The sequence below is a fragment of the Mobula birostris genome, chromosome 6 (genome assembly GCF_030028105.1).
Source record: "Mobula birostris isolate sMobBir1 chromosome 6, sMobBir1.hap1, whole genome shotgun sequence".
In the NCBI taxonomy this organism is placed as follows: domain Eukaryota; kingdom Metazoa; phylum Chordata; class Chondrichthyes; order Myliobatiformes; family Myliobatidae; genus Mobula; species Mobula birostris.
In genome coordinates this window covers 171,410,187-171,429,074 of record NC_092375.1, presented here as the reverse complement: position 1 = coordinate 171,429,074, position 18,888 = coordinate 171,410,187, and the positions used below count along the sequence as shown (strand labels likewise).

At 40.3% G+C, this 18,888-nt stretch overlaps 1 protein-coding gene across 3 annotated transcripts in view; it reads right to left on the bottom strand.

Annotated features, from left to right (window-relative positions):
* The window catches only part of ubr3 (ubiquitin protein ligase E3 component n-recognin 3), a 224,485-nt gene that overhangs the window by 197,720 nt on the left and 7,877 nt on the right, over window positions 1-18,888 (bottom strand). For 2 of the 3 annotated variants that reach the window (XM_072261898.1, XM_072261897.1), the window contains exon 2: window positions 3,633-3,772. The exons of the other annotated variant lie outside the window; for it this stretch is intronic. In XM_072261898.1, the coding sequence (XP_072117999.1) occupies window positions 3,633-3,772 (140 nt within the window). The remainder of the gene's footprint in view (window positions 1-3,632; window positions 3,773-18,888) is intronic. 3 annotated transcript variants of the gene reach the window in all.

The following is an 18,888-nucleotide window of genomic DNA, read 5'->3' as shown; positions in this document are numbered from 1 at the left end:
CCATGTTCTGTCAGTCACAAAAACCTCACTGTCATTTATGTTGCTTGGGTTTGCTTTGTAAGATGATGGCAGTCAAACCCTGCCACAGCTATTGAAACATCCTTCTGTGATTCAAGTTTGGTCTGGAACTACTACTTTCTAGAGGTCATACCTAGATTTCCTGTACTTTCCTGGATCACCAGTCATAACCGCCACCAATCTAGACCTCAGCAGATGATAAGGACTTGGTTCATCCAGGGCTTCTGGTTGAGGAAGACTGAATGATTTTGTAGGGACACGATCACCCACAAGTGTCTTGGTTGAGGAAGACTGAGTGATTTTGTGGGGACACGATCACCCACAAGTGTCTTTAAAAAGTCCATGACAAACGTTGCAGGTTCGTTCAGGTCCTCTGATACATCCTTGAATCTGGAAAACTGACTCGAAGCCAACCACAGCCACTCCTCTTTCTCCCGTGACCACCTCCTTGTTGGCCTCACCTCTGGTGCATTGGTCTTTCGTCTCTGCCTACATGCAGGTAGGAAAAGGACAGCCAGATGATCAGATTTCCCAAAATGTGGTTGAGGGATAGAATGGTATGCATTCTTGATGATAATGCAGCAGTGGTCAAGTGTGTTGTGTCCTCTGGCGCTGAAGGTGATGTGCTGTTGGTAGTTGAGCAAAGATTTCTTCAAGCTAGCCTGATTGAAGTCCTCAGCAAGAATGTGAAAGGCATCAGGATAAACCATTTCTTGTATGTTAATCACAGCACTCAATACATCGAGTGCTTGCTTGACATCAGCCTTTGGCGGTATGTAAACTACTCAAGATCACGGTGGAGAACTCTAATGACTGGCAATTAATCATTAAATGCGCCAGGTTAGGAGAACAAGAGTAATTATAGAAGAGATTTCTTGCTTTTTTCACAAGACATTGCAATACTTCCCTTCAACTGCTTCCTCTTAGTGGCCAAAGATCTCCTCAAACTACAACATGAATTCTATCAATTAGAATGGTACAAGAGGCATGACCTCCACCATGTGATAAATCCAAGAAAAATACAGAGCACAACTTCAAATCAAAACCTTGCCATAGCTGAATAGCTTTTTATATGGTCAATCTAAAAGGGGTGGGGAGAATCCTCAATTTTGGCTACCGTCGGAAATTTGTTTATATTACATGTCTGCTTCGTGATGGCATGTAAGCCGTGATTACATTCAATGGGTCCCATCACAGACACGAACACAGTGCAAAGATGGGCCAGGGGAGTATCTCCATATTTCTCTCACTTTTTCCTCACTGCAATATTAAATATCATCCAATGTAGTTCCTAAAGAAATGAAGCAAAGTAACAAGATGAAGAGGTAACTGCTCCACTACATTGCCTCTACTTCAAACCCAAGATAGCTATCAATTACTTATACAGTTAGTTATACAGGAGGAAAGCAGGTCCTTTGGCCCAACTGGCCCATGCCAACCAAGGTCCCTTCCTGAGCTAGTCCCATTTGCCTGCACTGGGCCTCTCCCTTTCCTATTTGTGAACTTGCCCAGTCAGTCTGGAAAGGACAGGTATACAAGCTCGCTTTATAGGCTGAGCTTCAAAGCATCGATTCATTCAGTAGAACATAAAAGAGAATGGCATTGCCATAAACATTGCTAACCTCTATTCCACAAAAAAATTGCAAAATCTCTAGAGCATTGGAAGATAACAACCAAGACCACTCATCATCTCTAAAGCCACCTGCTTCATAACTACAGAATTTCAATCAGGTCATCAGTATTTATCAGTTTCAAGTTCACCTATTTTCTGATCAAAAGGTAATTCCTTCAGTTCCTTATTCTCTCTTGACCCTTCATTCTTTAATATATCTTTTTTCCCCGATGATAATTTTTCCTATCTCTGTACGTGAGTCCACATTCTCACCTGCCACTTATTTCCTATTTGAATAAATATAAAGTTCATTATTATGTATTTTACCAATCTTCCCTCATATTCGATCTTACCTTTCTTTATACATTTCTTGGTCCTCTTATGCTGAGCTTGTAAAGGCCTCCCAATTCTTCACCCTGCTGCTATTTCTGGTATCTTTATGGGTCTCTTTCTTTGACTTAACTCTACTTTTTATTTCTCATTAGCCGATCATTTCATCTGTAGGTCACAGTGTCTTAAAATGTATGCATCTGTTAAAATTTATACACATTTCCATTAAATATTAAACTTTGCCTGCTCACTATGCACTTTCAATGTGTTCTCTAAATTAACCCCAAACATTCCTCTCACATCTTTATTGTTGCCTTTAGAGTAATACTGAAACAGTAGTAATGAAATTCACTGCTACCTCCAATGTATTTAGCTATCTGAGATTAGATTAGATTATGAGGACACGCAGTCCTCTTTTATTGTCATTTAGTAATGCATGCATTAAGAAATGATACAATATTCCTCCGGTGTGATATCACAGAAACACAGGACAGACCAAGCCTGAAAAACTGACAAAAACCACATAATTATAACATATAGTTACAACAGTGCAAGCAATACTGTAACTTGATGAAGAACAGGCCATGGGCACGGTAAAAAAAAAGTTCAGTCTCTCGAAAGTCCCACATCTCACACAGATGGAAGAAGGAAGAAAACTCTCCCTGCCATGCCTGACCACAGTCCGACTCTGAGTCATCTGAAAACTCCGAGCCTCCGACCAGCCCTCCGACACCGAGCACCATCTCTGCCGAGCGCTTTGACCCCAGACCCGGCCGCCAGCAGCAGGCAAAGCCGAGGATTTGGGGCCTTCCCTCCGGAGATTCTCGATTGCACGGTAGCAGCGGCAGCGAACCGGGCATTTCAGAAGTTTCAGATGCTTCACATGGCTGTCTCCATCAAATCAGAATTGTGCACGGCACCCTATTTAACAAATACGATATCATTTCACCGGAGAGGCTGCACGCGCTGCGTCGCATCGCCATCTTCTCCTCCCAGGAAAAGGGTATTCAAAGATAGAGGTGTCAATGATAACAAAAAACTCTAGAGTCTCCTTGATAGCAATGATTGCATCCTGCATGCTTCTGAGAAAAGGACAACTGCTGCAGCTACCTCAGGGAAGAGAAGGACATAGAAAACCTACAGCACAATACAGGCCCTTCAGCCCACAAAGCTGTGCCAAACATGCCCTTCCCTTAGAACTACCTAAGCTTACCCATAGCCCTCTATTTTTCTGAGCTCCATGTAGCCATCCAGGAGTCTCTTAAAAGACCCTATCGTTTCCGCCTCCACCACCACCGCCGGCAGCCCATTCCATGCACTCACCACTCTCTGCGTAAAAAATCTACCCCGACATCTCCTCTGTACCTATAACATCTTTCAAGTCTGCAGTCAGGATAAGCTAACCAACATCTCAGGCATCAAGAGTCAAACTGCACTTGGGTGGCTCCTGTGCACATGCCACATTATAGACACCTCATTGTTTAAGACATTTATAAGTTGCGTGTTTCATGCACAGTGATGTATTATACACTAGGTCATTAATACTGGATTCGTTCGTAGCAGATCAAGTGACTTTTCTATTTTGAGGGCTGACAACATGTAAATACTTAAGCTCTATTTTTATCCTAATGCAGAAAGCAGAAATTCATGTATAATAAGACATTAGCCCTACCTGATTCACTATAGCCATCCCGTAAATGCTGCACAAGACGAAGAATAACTCGAGGGAGTATGTGTTCTGACATCATCATCAGCTCATTAGGAACAGAAGGAATACTGGAACTTGATGTGGACCGGTGCCTTTTACAAAAACTGCAAAAAGTTTTCAAAATGTTATTAGTGTGTATGGTGATAAATGTATATGTATACAACTGAAGTTCTCAAAAATACAAAAAAATTCCTCCACTATGTTTTGAATAGGTATCTGTGTTCCTTTGCTTATGACTATCAGTTAAGAAAAAGCAATCTTCCTTCTCAAACTGTAAGAAATAGGAGCTTAAGCCAAACACTATCAACCCTGCTCCAACATTTATAAGTTCACGACTGATCACATCTTCACCTCAACTCACCTTTCCTGCCTGCCTCTCACTTTGCTTGAAACTCCTAGAGACCAAAAATCTATCTAGTGTGATCTTAAATATAATCAATGACTCGTCCTCCTGAACACTTTAACATAAAGAACTCCAAAGATACAGTTCCCTGAAAACAAAAATTCCTTTTCCTTTGCTTTATATTCTTTTTCAAGCAATAAAGTATATCAGCAGTTGTATGTCGATGGCAAGAAAAGTCATGCTGTCCAAATGTGAACAGTTTTGGACTCGGTATAAGATTAAGAGCTGGATTGGAAAGAAAGAACAAATCAGCACTTCTGCAAGTAGGGAATGAAACATTACCTAAGAGTGTTTGATGCTGACATTGATCGGCAAAGTCTGGAGAGTGTTCTACTTCACAAAATTAATTTCTATTATCTTAATGGGATTCCCATGTCAAAAAACTTCCTCATTCATATACATACATATTATTACAGATTTGTTCTATACTTTTGTCTTATTGAAATGTAATTAGATCAAATTACCTCCTCTACTCAAAATTACTCACACAACCTTCTGAGCAAATAGTTCCTTGGGAGTTCCCAATCCCATGGAATTTCACATCAAGCAGACCACACACATATCAGACCTGTCTGCAAATACTGTTATGACATTTTATTTCATTAAAGCCCTCTCTAGTGCATTTTTATCAAATGCCTTTTTAAATTTCTGGTACAAAACTTGATGTCCACATATAGTCATTTGCTTGACGCTAATATTTGAACACATTTTTCCAAGAAGGGTATAACAACACCGTGGAAATGAATGCACACTTTGGTTTCTTAGAAACTGAAAAGAAGGACTAAGTAATCTTGGTGGTTTGCAGATATGGTTATCTGGAGCAAAATACAAACTACTGGAGAAACTCTAGGTTCAAGTAGATCTGTGGAGGGAAAGAACTGTCAGTTTTTCAAGACACCGCATTATCATTGTTTGCAAGTTAATAATTGTGGGGATACTGAAGTGTGGAAGGGCGAGGTCCCAAGAAATGTGTCAACGGAATAAGTCATGCTCCCATAGGGATTACAAATTAGCAGTACCTAGAAAGACAAGCAGTACCTTGTCCAGTGTGGCTCCGGTTTGAACTGAGAAATAAAAAGCAGTGATTATTTTGATGTGATTGTACTATAGGCCAGCCAATAATCAGCAGGAAGCACCATATGTGTAGAGAGACTGCAGATAGCTTCAAGAATAATAAGGCTATAATAATAGGTGATTTTAATTTCCAAACATTGAATGGGAATGTCATCATAATAAAAACTTGATTGGTGAGGAATTTATTACGTGCATTCAGGAAAAGTTTCTCAATTAATAGTAGATTGCCTTACTAGAGAAAGGTCAAAACAACAACTTTTTAAGAATGAGAGCAGAGCAAGTGACTGGAAATGTAAGTGGACAGCACTTTAGCGACCAGTAATCTTAATTCTATCACCTATTAAAGAAAAATATGGAAAAGGATAGGACTGATCACAAGTTAGTCTCACAATGGGGCAAAGCCAATTTAGACAGAATTAGGCAAGAACTTGAAAAAGTTGATTGAAGGAAGCTATCTGCAGGTAAAGAGATGTTTGGCAAGTGTGGGACTTTTAAAAGTGAGAAAGCGAGAGCTCAGGGACATCATGTCCCTGTAGGTAAAAGGAAAACTGGCAGGTGTAGAGAACCCTGGATGACAAGTGATATTGAGGCTCAAGTGAAGAACAAAGGGGCATACATCAGGTGTAGGTAATTGGGATCAACTGAGTCACTTCAGGTGTATGGGGGGGGGGTATAAGAGTACATTTAAAGAGCAAGTTAGGAAGTCAGAAATGGGACACAAGATAGCTTTGGCAGCTAAACCAAAGAGATTCTACAGGTCTATTAAGAACAAAAGAGTAACTAGTGAGAAAACCGAGGCCCTTAGCAAGGCCGTACATGTGGAGCCACAGGAGATGGGTGAGGTCCTTAACATGTATTTCTTTTCTATATTTAGACATAGCTGCTAGAGAACTCAGGGAAAATAATAATGATGGCTTGAAGACTGTCCACATTGCTTTAGGTCTTAAAATGCATGAAGCTAGATCCCTACACCTGATCAAGTGTATCCTAGGACACAGAGAGAAACTAGGGAAGAAATTGCAGGATACCTATGAAGATATTTGTTATCGATAGCGAAAGGCCAGATACTGGAAGACTGGAGGGCAGCAAATGCTTATTTCAGAAAGGTGGCAAGGTGAGCCTAATGTCAATGGTAGTTAAGTTATTGGAGAGGATTCTGAGAGGCAGCATTGATGTGTATTATGAAAGGTCAGGACTGATTAAGAACAGTCATGGCCTTGTGCATGGAAAATAGTGTCCCACAAATTTGGTTGAGCTTTTTTTTTGAAGACAAGAGAAGTGTGGTAGACATCATCTACATGGACTTTAGCAAGGCCTTTGACAACGTACTGCTTAGTAGACTAGCACGGAAAATTAAATCAATGATATCCAGGGAGAGATAACCAATTGGATACAAAATTGGCTTCAGGGTAAGAGAAAGTTGTGGCAGAGGGCTATTTTTCAGACTAGAGGTCCATGACCAACAGTAGCCAAAGGGATTGGTGCTGATCTACCAATGCTGAATTCAAATTTCCCAAACACCATTCAGAAAGTTCCTCCTCCATTTTGAACTTTCTTGGGACAGGAATTCCCAAGAATCAGTAGGAATGTTACATTTTATAAAGGTAACTTTAAGAATATGCCTCAAATACTTCCTGTCACTTAGTAATCTCTATCCATTACCGAGCTCACTACAGGGCAAGCATTCCCAACCCGGGGTCCACAGACCCCTCCGTTAAAGTTAAGTGTTATGTTTGTTCTTTAATAAACACTAGGTTTATTTTATTTACAGAATACTACAGTCATGGATTCCAGCTCCATACTTGTGCCCGCCAAAAGCATGCGTCTGTCTCGTTTACTAATGTCACTTTCAGTTCCAGATGACCCGTCCACATTGCACACTGGAAAATGAAGTTCTTTATTATGTACACACACAATAATATCTTCCCTCCCTTGAAGAAAACAAACACAACAGTATGTTCTCATAAACCTGCAAGAAACAATAATGCTTGCCAAAGATATTTACATTAATTTCAATTGTAATGAGCAAATATTGTACAGACCCTTTTTCACTCAAGCACTCTCAATCCACCTCTGTGGTGGTTTAACAATCCCTTTTGGACTGCTATTTGTTTCAACAGATGTCTTGCTTTCACTTCCTGCATTAATACTAGTGTCCTTTTGATAACTCTGATCTATGTGTTAATTGCTTTCACATACTTCTGCCAAGATCCTACCTATTCATCTCTGTTCTTGTTCTTGCTGTATGACCTTAATTCGCTTCACATGCCTCATAATGGAGACTTGGACTACATTCATGTGATCAGTGAGTCTGTGCACGTTCCAACTGACTCTATCTCAATTCACAGAGCTCCTTCTGCCAGTTGCCTATCATAGATAGCAACTCCTCCTGTTGGTTTGTGTTGAACTGTTGCAGTTGTTCTGGGTCTGCGTGGTCTCACCATCTTCCTTTTTATTTTTCCTCTTCAACTTCAGAGTAGATTGTGGAGATATTTTTGATTTCCAGTCTTCAACTAGAAGTCAATGAGAGGCAGATTTTGAACCAAAGGTGCATGATGTGGAAGCAAGACTGGCGACATCTTCATGATCATTCTGTTCAACACTGGCATTCTGACTATCATGCTGGTGGAGCTAGTATGGATGTCAATGGAAAGTGGAGTTCTTCTGTTTCTTTTGCATAACCTCTCTGGATCTTTCATTGTTGCTGTTAGTTTCTCAAGTTATACCCAGTAAGCATCTGAGACCCTCAAAGACATCTGCATATTCTTTACTGAGTGTGGTCATCTTTGATCTGTGAAGCCACTACAAAAACTCTTTTACACCAGGTTGAGCTTTTCACATACAGTCAGACCTGATAGTGGCTATACTCACTTTTCAACGATCAGTAGCTGTGCTTTAGGTGCTGCTCCTTGTGCCTGAAGGTCACTATCCAGCCTCTTTTTACTGGAACATTCTCTCCCATATAGTTAATCACGTTCAACTTCACTGGGTAAATCTTTTTCTTTATTTTAAGAGTCTTGTATTCATCCATAAACAGAGTCACCTGGGCTCCGGCATCAAGCTTGAATGGAATTACTGTCTCATTCAGTCACTGAAACAATTCATACTGTTTTTAACCAGCACCTACAGTTTGTACAGAATCTACAAACTTCCTCGATTTCCTCAGCAAATGTTTGCACCTTTCTCTTTACAGCTTTACACCACTTTGTGAAATGATTGCAGGACTTTCCATGTGCCTACATCCACATTTCCTGCATTTACAGTTTGAGCCTCTCTCTTTGGTTTGTGGTTCCTTTGTGAAACACCTTGTCTTCTGACCCTCTGTTTTCACAGCATACACCGTTGTTTTTGCCCTGCACAGCCCTTTAGCGTGTGCTCATGTGGCTTCTGCTGTCCCACACATATTCACAGTATTAACTCTAGTGTTAAATCTTTCTAGTGTTAAATCTTTTTCACTGAGCGATCTTTCTCTGAGAATGTAATCTGGGATTCCACAAACTATTTTGTCTCTGACTAGGGAGTCTCTCACATCTCTAAACTCACAGGACTTATTCAGTGTGTATAACTCAGCTAAGTATTGGTCAAAACTAACACCTTGTTTCTGTTCACAGGAAAAGAACTTGTGTCTCTCAAACGTGACATTTTTACTTGGGACAAAATACTCCTGGAATGTTGTCATCAATATCCAATTTAAGGACTGTCTCATCAATTTGAAAGCTGTTGTAGATATCTAAAGCATCTTCACCAATTACGTGTAGAACAGAGGTCCCCAACCCTTTTTTGCACCGTGGACTGATTAATACTGATAATATTCTTGCGGACCGGCCGACCAGGGGGAGGGTTCAAGTAGAGTTAAACTCACCTCAGCATGTCTTTTACAGTTAGGGTTGCCAACTTTCTCACTCCCAAATAAGGAACAAAAGTAGCAGTCAAATCCCGGGACACTTTACCCAAAAAGACTACCATGACCATGAAGCCTTGCGCGGGCACCTGTGCGCACATGCGCATACGTGCCGATTTTTTTTCCAATCTGTTTTGCCTTCATTTTCCCGACTATACTGTACATACATTATTTCTACTTTATATAGGTGGTGCATTTATCATATCATTCCTGCTTTTACTATATGTTAGTGGTATTTCAGTTTTATATGTTATTTGGTATGATTTGGTAGGTTATTTTTTGGGTCTGGGAACGCGCAAAAGTTTTTCCCATATAAATTAATGGTAATTGCTTCTTCGCTTCACACCATTTCAGCACAAAAGGTTTCATAGGAATGCTCTATCTTAGCAGGGGAAATACAGGATAAGGGCAGTCCCGTATGGGACAAACCAATTTTGCCCAATATACGGGATGTCCCGGCAAATACGGGACAGTTGGCAACCCAATGTTCAAGTTCAACAGTGCGCGAGAGGGAATGAGGAAAGGTGACTCATATTGTTTCCTCACGGCCCGGTAGCGTATGCTTTGTGGCCCAGTGGTTGGGGACCACTGGTGTAGAAAGATAGACACTTTCAATATTTCATCCATGCCTCCGCTCTACTTGCCACTTAATATATACTGAATCACTGTTTGAAGTGTTTCCAATTATCAGCTAGATGGCCGGTAAACTGCATAGGTGCGGGAGGACTTAGGTTATCCGTAACAGAATTTTTCATGCTTCTATTATCTCAATTTCTTGGTGAACTTCGAGACAATGCACTCTCTTGCTGGCAGTTTCTCTCCATTGGAACCTTGCATTTCTTTCTCAGTCACTCGCAGTATTCACTTACGCTCCAAATTTACACCTCATGCCAGCTTCTGACACAATGTTATGTTTGTTTGTTAACAAAGACAAACTTTGCATGGGTCTTAAAACATTAACAGATTTATTACCAGGCGACAATCATGGCTTCTAGCTCCACATGGCTTCTGCCTGTTTCATTTACCAATGTCACTTCCTGTTCAAGGTGAACCATCTGCATTGCACACTGGGAACTGAAGTTCTTTTTTATGTGTACACATAGTAAGACAGTAAGGATCCATGGCATAAAAAAGGTTGGGAACCCCTGCTATAGAAGATTTATCAAGTGTATCCTAGGACACTGAGGGAAATTAGAGAAAAAATGTGGAGATATTTATTATTGATAGCCAAAGGTTAGGTACTAGAAAATTGAAGGCTGGCTAATGTCTATTTCAGACAATCAACCATAACTGTCAAATGTTTAAAGATTATTTTCATTTTTCACATGTAAATATAATAAAGGGAATATTGGCCTGAGAGAGATAACTGATGTTTATTTTCTTTTATTTTTTGTGAAATTAGAGGATTCTGGAGAGAAAGCATTGATGGTGTTTTTCCATATGTTGCAGGTGGTGCAAGTTTCAGAAGCATGTACAGTCAGAAACAATTGCTACCTTGTACACCACGATATTGAGCCACATTGCATGTCTTGATCACTAAATACCCTTCAACTCAAAGGCTGTGCTGATGAATTTCATCAATGCTTACTCTCACAGAGAACGGGCTCCTGAGATATTGGAAGTGGTCTACATTTTACAAGATATTGTTGTTAACTTTTGCTGCCAGCATGCAGTGTGGTACAGCAGAGAATGAAGGGTAGAAGCAGTTGATGTTGATAATGTCTTGGAGCCTGTCTTCTGCCCATCATCATTATTTGTATATAGTAGCTCAACTGGAATATCAGATCATCTTTGTTCTGGGTGCAGTTGCTAGAGACCATGAGACTCGGTCTCCAAAGCTGTCTGTGACAATGATTCCAAAGATTCACGACACTCTGGCTAAAGAAATTCTTCCTCACCTTGGTTCTAAATGGACACCTCTCTATTCTGAGGTTGTGCCCTCTGGTCCTAGACTCCCCTACTATTGGAAGCATCCTCTCCACATCTACTCCATCTCAGCCTTTCAATATTTGATAAGTTTCAATAAGATCCCTTTTAGTCCAAACAATACCTTATAAAGCATCAGCACTACATCTTTGCTTTTATATTCTAGACCTCTCAAAATGAATGCTAACATTGCATTTTCCTTACCACTGACCCAAACTTCAACTGAACCTTCAGAAAATCCTCCAATGAGGACTCCCAGGACCCTTTCAACTCTGATTTCTGAATTTTCTCCCCATTTAGAAAATAGTCTATACTTTTATTCCTTCTACCAAAGTATATGATCATACACTACCCTATACTATATTCCATCTGCTACTTCTTTGTCCATTCTCCCAAACTGTCTAAGTCCTTCTGCAGACTTTCTGCTTCCTCAGCACTACCTGCCCTTCCATCTACCTTTGTATTACCTATAAACATGGCCACAAAGCCATCAACTCCATCATCCAAATCACTGACATATAACATGAAAAGAAGCGGTCCCATCACCGACCCCAGTTGGACACTAGTCACCAGCTGCCAACCAGAAAAGGCCCCCTTTATTCCCATTCTTTGCCTCCAGTCAGTCAGCCAATGTTCCATCCTTGCTAGTATATTTCCTGTAATACCATGGGCAGTACCTTGTCAAAGACCTTCTGAAAATCTCAGTAAGAAAAATCATCCACAGACCCTTCTTTGTCTGTTCTGCTTGTTAATTACTCAAATAATTCCAAAAGATTTGTCAGGCAAGATTTCCCCTTAAGGTTGAGCAGATTCCCATTATAGTATATTGCAACCAGGGCTAGAGGTCTGTAATTCTTACTCCCTTTAAACTCATCAAATTCACTGGAAAATTTATTGTACTACCATGTAAAACTGCATTTGGAAATAAAATAGGAGTAAAATCCAAATTCTGGAAAACCAGGTGGTGAATTATTGGAATTTTACCGTAGTTTTACTGATGTTCAGTTCCACTCCGACAATGTGGCACCTCACCTCAAAATTGCAGCGAGTATGGTATTAAGACAATGACACAGCCTTGTTTGAAACTTGTCTGCACTGAGATAGGATTTTTTTTAGACTCTTTGTTTAGTATTCAGCTTGCGTGCCTCTCTAGGCAAAAGAAGATGAAGACAACTCTTGGTGGGCATTTGAATTTACAGAGGATGTTCCACAGTCCCTCCCAATTAATGGAATTACTTCCAGTTTAAGATGGTGCTGGTGAAACAGTGATGACTACCTGGCAGCAAACAAAACTACCAACTACTCTATTGATCACACTTTTTCTGGTAACAATCACTGCAATCAATAGCCTGTAACTTCCCTGTCAGTGTTGAGCTTTTGAATCCCCTGTACTACCAGGCATTTTTATGGTGTGAACTGAAGCCTCGAAGATGCAGGATGGTTGCAGTGTGGTGTGTTAGGGACAAATCAGGCAGGGGAGCCCAGGCCCAGGAGCGGGCAACGGGATAATGTATAGTCATTGCCAGAGCAGACTTGAAGCTGATTCGAATTGGCAGAGCCGAAGCAAGGCAGATTCAAGGTGGCAGGGCCTAGGTCCGAGAGCAAGGAACAAGCCAATTTCTGACCGATTTATGCACCAGGCCAGATTGAAAAGGTCAGAAACTTGCTAAATTGAGGCAGTGGAACCCAGGCCCAAGAGCTTTTCGAAGCAGCAGGGCCCAGGACCAAGAGCAAGAATGACCCGCTGTTTGGCCGATTTAACCACCGGCCCAGATTGAAAAGGTCAGGGTGTTGGGGCTAGAGGAGAGGAATGGGCAGGTTTTCTGCTCGCTGCTCACGAGGTTTATATGCACCTGCGCTGAATGAGGCTGTGGCCTGCAACTAAATGGTTCCGAGATCAACTCTGACTGCCTACAAGGCTGTGGACTCACTTTCATGAACTTCAATTCTGAATGTTACTTGTTTGGTTTCTGCACGTTGGGTATTTGACGGTCTGTTTTAATGGGTTCTAATGGGCTTCTTTGTTTTGTGGCTGCCTACAAGGAGCTGATTCTCAAGGTTACATACAGTATATGTACTTTGTACACTCTTTTGAAGAAGGTTGCTCCCTACATTTTTTCTTGAAATTGTCACAGTATGTGCCTCCAAATAATGTTCAGTTTTAAACTACCTTGTAACAAGATTTTTCCTTAAAGGTTGCAGAATTAATTAATAAAGTTGTTTCCTTGGATACATAAGCAGAGGTACAGAGTATTAAAAGGAAGAAGTCAGACTGAACTTTTACAAAATACTGAATGGGCTTCTGCAAAAGTTGTGTATCAAATTCTGGGTACTGCACTTTACAAAATATGTCAGTATCTTCTAGAAGCCATAGGAAATACTTACTACAATTTTACCATTGTTGAAGATCTTTGGTGATATTGGAAGAATAGAAAAACTTTAATGGTTGTTCTAAATAATAGAATGAAGGTCTTCAAACTTACAAGAAGTCATAAATAGTGCTAATAAATAGAAAATGCATCCATTGGCTAAAGGACCAGTGACTAGAGGACTCAGATTTATGGACAACTTCAATTCAGCAACAGATGTTTTTTTTTCCAATTTTCTTCTAGCTGTTGCAGTAAAAATACTGTTTTAAATTGATGGAAGCAGATTCAATGGAAATTCACCCAAGGAACTGAATATATAAGGACTGGAGGATGAATACAGGGTCCTGGTGGAGGACTTTGTCAAATGGTGCAAGCTGAATCATTCGCAGCTCAACATCAGTAAGACAAAGGAGATGGTGATAGACTTTAGGAAGGCTAAGCCTGCACTACTCCCTGTTACTATTGATGGCGAGGATATGAATGTGGTGAGGACCTGGATGACAGACTTCAGTGGAGCACCAACAAAGAGGCTGTGCACAAGATGGGCCAGAGTCATTTCTACTTCCAGAGGAGACTGAGGTCCTTTGGAGTATGCAGCCCTCTCCTTCACATGTTCTACCAGTCCGTTGCCACCAGTACAATCTTCTATGCAGAAGGCATCAACACAGGTGACACCAACAAGTTCAATAAATAGATTAGAAAGTCTGGCTCTGTTACAGGAGTCAAATGGACACACTGGAGGCTGTGGTAAATCAAAGGACCCTACAGAAAATCCTGGCAATTCTAGACAATGTTTCACACCTTCTGCACGCCACCTTGGCTACACAGAGGAGCACTTTTCATGACTAAGACAACTGCACTGCTCCAAAGAACACTATATGAGGTCAATCTTATTCTCAGCCATTAGGCTCTATAATGAGTCAACCTATAGCCTCTCCTGTTAGACTGTTAGAGATAACTTATTTTTTATTCTTTCTTACTTCTCTTCTATTTGTAGATCTGTGCACTTGTAATGCTACTGTGACACTGCAATTTCCTTTGAGATCAATCTCAAAGGTATCTATCCACCTATATACTTCTAATTAAGGGTGGCACAGTAGCATAGTGGTTAGCACAACGCTTTACAGTACAGGTGACCTGGGTTGAGTTCCCAACACTGCCTGTAAGGAGCTTGTACGTTCTTCCCGTGATGGCATAGGTTTCCTCTGGGTGCTCTGGTTTCCTCCCACAGTCCAAAGACATACCAGATGGTAAGTTAATTGGTCATCGTGAATTGACCTGTAATTAGACTAGAATTAAATTGGGGGAATTGCTGGGCAGTGCGGCTTAAAGAGCCTACTCCACACTGTATCTAAGTAAATAGACAGATAGTTAGATAAAGGGATGGGTGAGGTGTTGATGGTGGGTATGGGCCCAAAGGAAGAGTAGAAAAATAGAATTGTGCCAATAAAGCTCCAATAATCCAGAAACTTTGAAGGTGCCAGATTTGCAGAACTATTAGATACAATTCCTTTAAATCTCCAATAAACTTCACATTTATTTTTTATTTTAACAAGTAGTTAGGCAGAAAACTAAAACTTTCTCATAAATCCATTTAGTTTCAAGGAAATGGCAGCAATAAGCTCCTGGGTGTACAAGAGTGTTTGAGGGAATTGGCACCCAGATGCATTAAAGAGAACAGCAGGAACCAGGATCCTGGTGATTGGAGGAACCAGTGCAGCACTGAGCCAGATGCCAAACCACTGGAATTTCAAAATAGTTGAATACCAGATTAGTTGTTTTACTGTAAATGGCCAGTTAATGTTGGCGATCATAAGCAGGATGGAACAAATAACATGCCATCCTTTATAATTGAGAGGAGAGTGTGAACTTCATTTATACAACTGCAGGTGGCGGGGTGGAGATACCAAAGTCACCCTTGTGCAAGGTGTAGCACCTGCTTAGCACCTCCTCCACCCCCCCCCCCCCAATCAGGGTCACACAAAGCCATGGGAGCAGGTGGTAGATGGACGTATGAGCAGCTGGTGGATATCACAAGTCCTGGTTATGCAACCACCGATGGCAGGCAGACAACCTCTGAAGGGTATTGATAATGACTGGGGTCACCCATCTTGTAAAGATACTGCTCAGAGGAAGGCAATGGCAAACCACTTCCATACAAAAATTTGCCAAGAACAATCATGGTCATAGATAGACCATGATCGCCTATGTCATACAGCACAGTACATAACAGTGATGGTGATATACAACTGCAATCAACAAACATCCAAGTGATTATCTTTACAAAAACGAGTGTTCTGTCCTTTCTAGTCAGCAAAAATTTTTATAGTAATTTTTAATTGAGACATTTAACTGGGAAAGTAAATTTTCTATAACAGGAAAGCCTAACAAACCTTGGTTATTCTGGGCTTCTAAATATTTTTCCCCATATACAGTATTGTACTGTATTCCATGAAAAAAACAAATTTCATGATGTGATTGATGATAAATTTGATTCTGACACTAGTCTCTATCGTGGACTGAGATTGGGAAGGGGGTAGGGAGACAGGAATCCAGGTTGGGAAAAGGGGAAGGGTGAGGGGAGGGAGCAGGAAGCACCAGAGAGACATTCTGTAATGATCAATAAACCAATTGATTGAAATCAAATTACCTTGCCTGCTGTCTCAAGGCTGGGTGAGTCTGCACCCGTTCCAACCCCATCACTGGCTCTTCTCTCTGCCACCTGTCCCATACCCCTCCCTTGGTAGGCCACCCTTGCCATTCCCAACATCCTTTGCTTCTGCCAGATTTACAAACTAGCTCACCGCTCCACATTGACAAACAAAGTGCTTTGCAAAGGTCTTAAGCATCCTAGCTATAGATACATATATATGGGCCTAAAATTTCTGCACAGTACTGTAGGTGCCAGCAATAACTTTGAAACACAAGCCTTTACTGAAAGACTTCTTAATGAGAACCAATTCATCATACTCATCATTTGATATCATACAGAATCAATGACTGAACAGAACTCTGTTTTTTCAGCACATTCTCTCAACAAACCCTTGAAATCAGAATGCGATAATATAAAATTATTCCTCACTTTACCACACTCTTACTCCATTTTTTCAGTAATTTATTGCCTTCCAAGCCTTTATTTGTGATTTTTCAATTTTCATATTCACTATTCTACTGGGTTAGGTAACATTACTCACATAAGCAAACTGCTCATCCTCCAGAGTTGACTTTTAAGAACACAAGACAGAGGGTTGGAATATATCAGTGATCAAATCATTGGCCTTGTCCACTTAACTGTTTCATCCCTCAATTCCCCTTACATTCAAAACTCAATGCAGCCTTAGATATACAATAAATACTTCTCTCAATAATCTCAAGCCATATGTGGTTCTTCAGAAATGTTTTGTTTCTGAGGTTGAGTGCAATTCAATACATAATTCAGGCTGGCAGACTAATGAAGACAGCATTGCACAGTTATAAGTACTGCCTTTCTGATGGATCTCAAACCAAGGCCCATCTGCCTCCATGGCACATATCAAACAATTCCAAGAGTCTCAATACCAACATATAATTCTCAAGTAGCAAAACTGATAGATTATCTGATAATTTATTCCCTCACCTTGGACAATCTGATTATTCTGTTTCTGTGCTACAACAGTTATCAATTTCTAATCTACCTAATTAACAGAAATGCACTGAGTCATCTGCAGATCTGTCAATTACAATATGCAGTAAAAGTTCTCCCCATTTAGCCTCTCATATGTTGACTTCAATTCAACATGCAATTTATACACAATTCTTTTTGTTCATCTCTTCCCACTCCTACAATTTCCTCTAGTCCAAATTGATTTATACTCTGTGACCAACCTACTTATGTTTATTACCAAGTCCATCAACATTCACCTCAAAATTGCTATCTTTTGCCAAATCTACAATACCTTCAAACTTCTGTTACTTTCGAACTTCACTTTTTTTTTAAAAAAGTTTTGACCATCAATAGGTATACACCGGTGCTCTCCAACCTGTTTAACTGCTGACCATTCGTTACCAAAACACAGCAGATTTAGCTTTTTTTTAAATTTTAAAAATGATTTTAAAAAATGATCTGCTCCAACAAGAGGGAGTCTAACCATCCACCTTCGGCACTCTCTGTTAAGAGAACCACAGTGACACATTTCTGAACTCCAACACCCCAAGCTCTAACACTGATGCGCGAATTGCTACCAACACAATACTATAGGAAAAAGTTAGTAAACTGGAAAGGGTGCAGAAAAAAAATCATACAAGGATGTTACAGGGTTCAAGAGACTAAGTTACAGAGATATATAGTTTAGGACTTTATTCCTTCATGCTTAGGTGACTGATGGATGATCTTAAAATCACAAAGGGATAGGCAGAATAAATGCATTCAGTCTTTCTCCCAGGGTTGCAGAATCAAGAACCAGATAGTATACAGTGCCTTGAAAAAGTATTCAGCCCCCACGACTATTTTTCACATTTTATTGCCTCATTTTCTAAATTTAAGTTATACTGAAGTAGGGTATTTTCAGCTAATCAACAAGATATTGTGCATCATGTCAAATCAAATGAAAAATTTCAAAACCTGTCAACAATTTACTAACATTTTTTTTAAACTGTGAGGCTAAAAAAGTATTCATCTCCTTTGTAATTACTATGCTAACTTTCCCCAAGTACAATACTGTATATTACCTTACCAACACACCCAATTTGCTGACGTAGAAAATTGATCACCTATTTTCCACCAATTCATAAGAATAAATATTCCCACTGTACGGTCCAACAGTGTGGTAGATTTTCAACAGATCAAGCCAAAATGAATATAAAAGAGCATTCAAGACAAGTCAGAGAAATGATAATAGAGAAGCAAAAATTTGGGGAAGAATACAAGACCATCTCAAAGGCACTGAATGTACCTCAGAGTTCAGGCAGTCCATCGCAAAACTACAGCCACACTACCAAGACCAAGTTGCCCCTCTAAATTTAGTCACCGGAGAAGAATGGCACTTGTAAGAGAGGCTACTGTAACTCTAACAATCACTCTGAGTGAGCTGCAGAAGTCGGTAGCTGCACCTGGAGATAAAAATCATGGCTCCACAATCTCTAAGGCCTTGCACAAAAAGGGTATTTATGGAAGAGTGGCAACAAAGAACCCCTGGCTTAAAAAAAACAAGCATATACTCACCCATAAAGACTTTGCAAAGCGTCACTTAGAAGATTCTGTAAAGATGTGGAATGTCTTGCTAAAGTTGAACATTTTGTCCCTCAACACTAAACACTATGTGTGGTGTAAATCTAATTCTATGCATCACCAGGAAACACCACCCCTGCTGTAAAATATCTGAAGGTAGCATCATGCTATGCAGATGCTTTTCAGAAGCAGGGACTAGTAATCTGGTCCATTGATCAGAAGATGAATGCTACAAAACACAGAGAGATCTTGGATTAGAAATCTGCCAGCCTCTGTGAGAAAACTCAAACTGGGGAGGAAGTTTGCCTTTCAGTAAGACAATGAACCAGAGCACACTGACA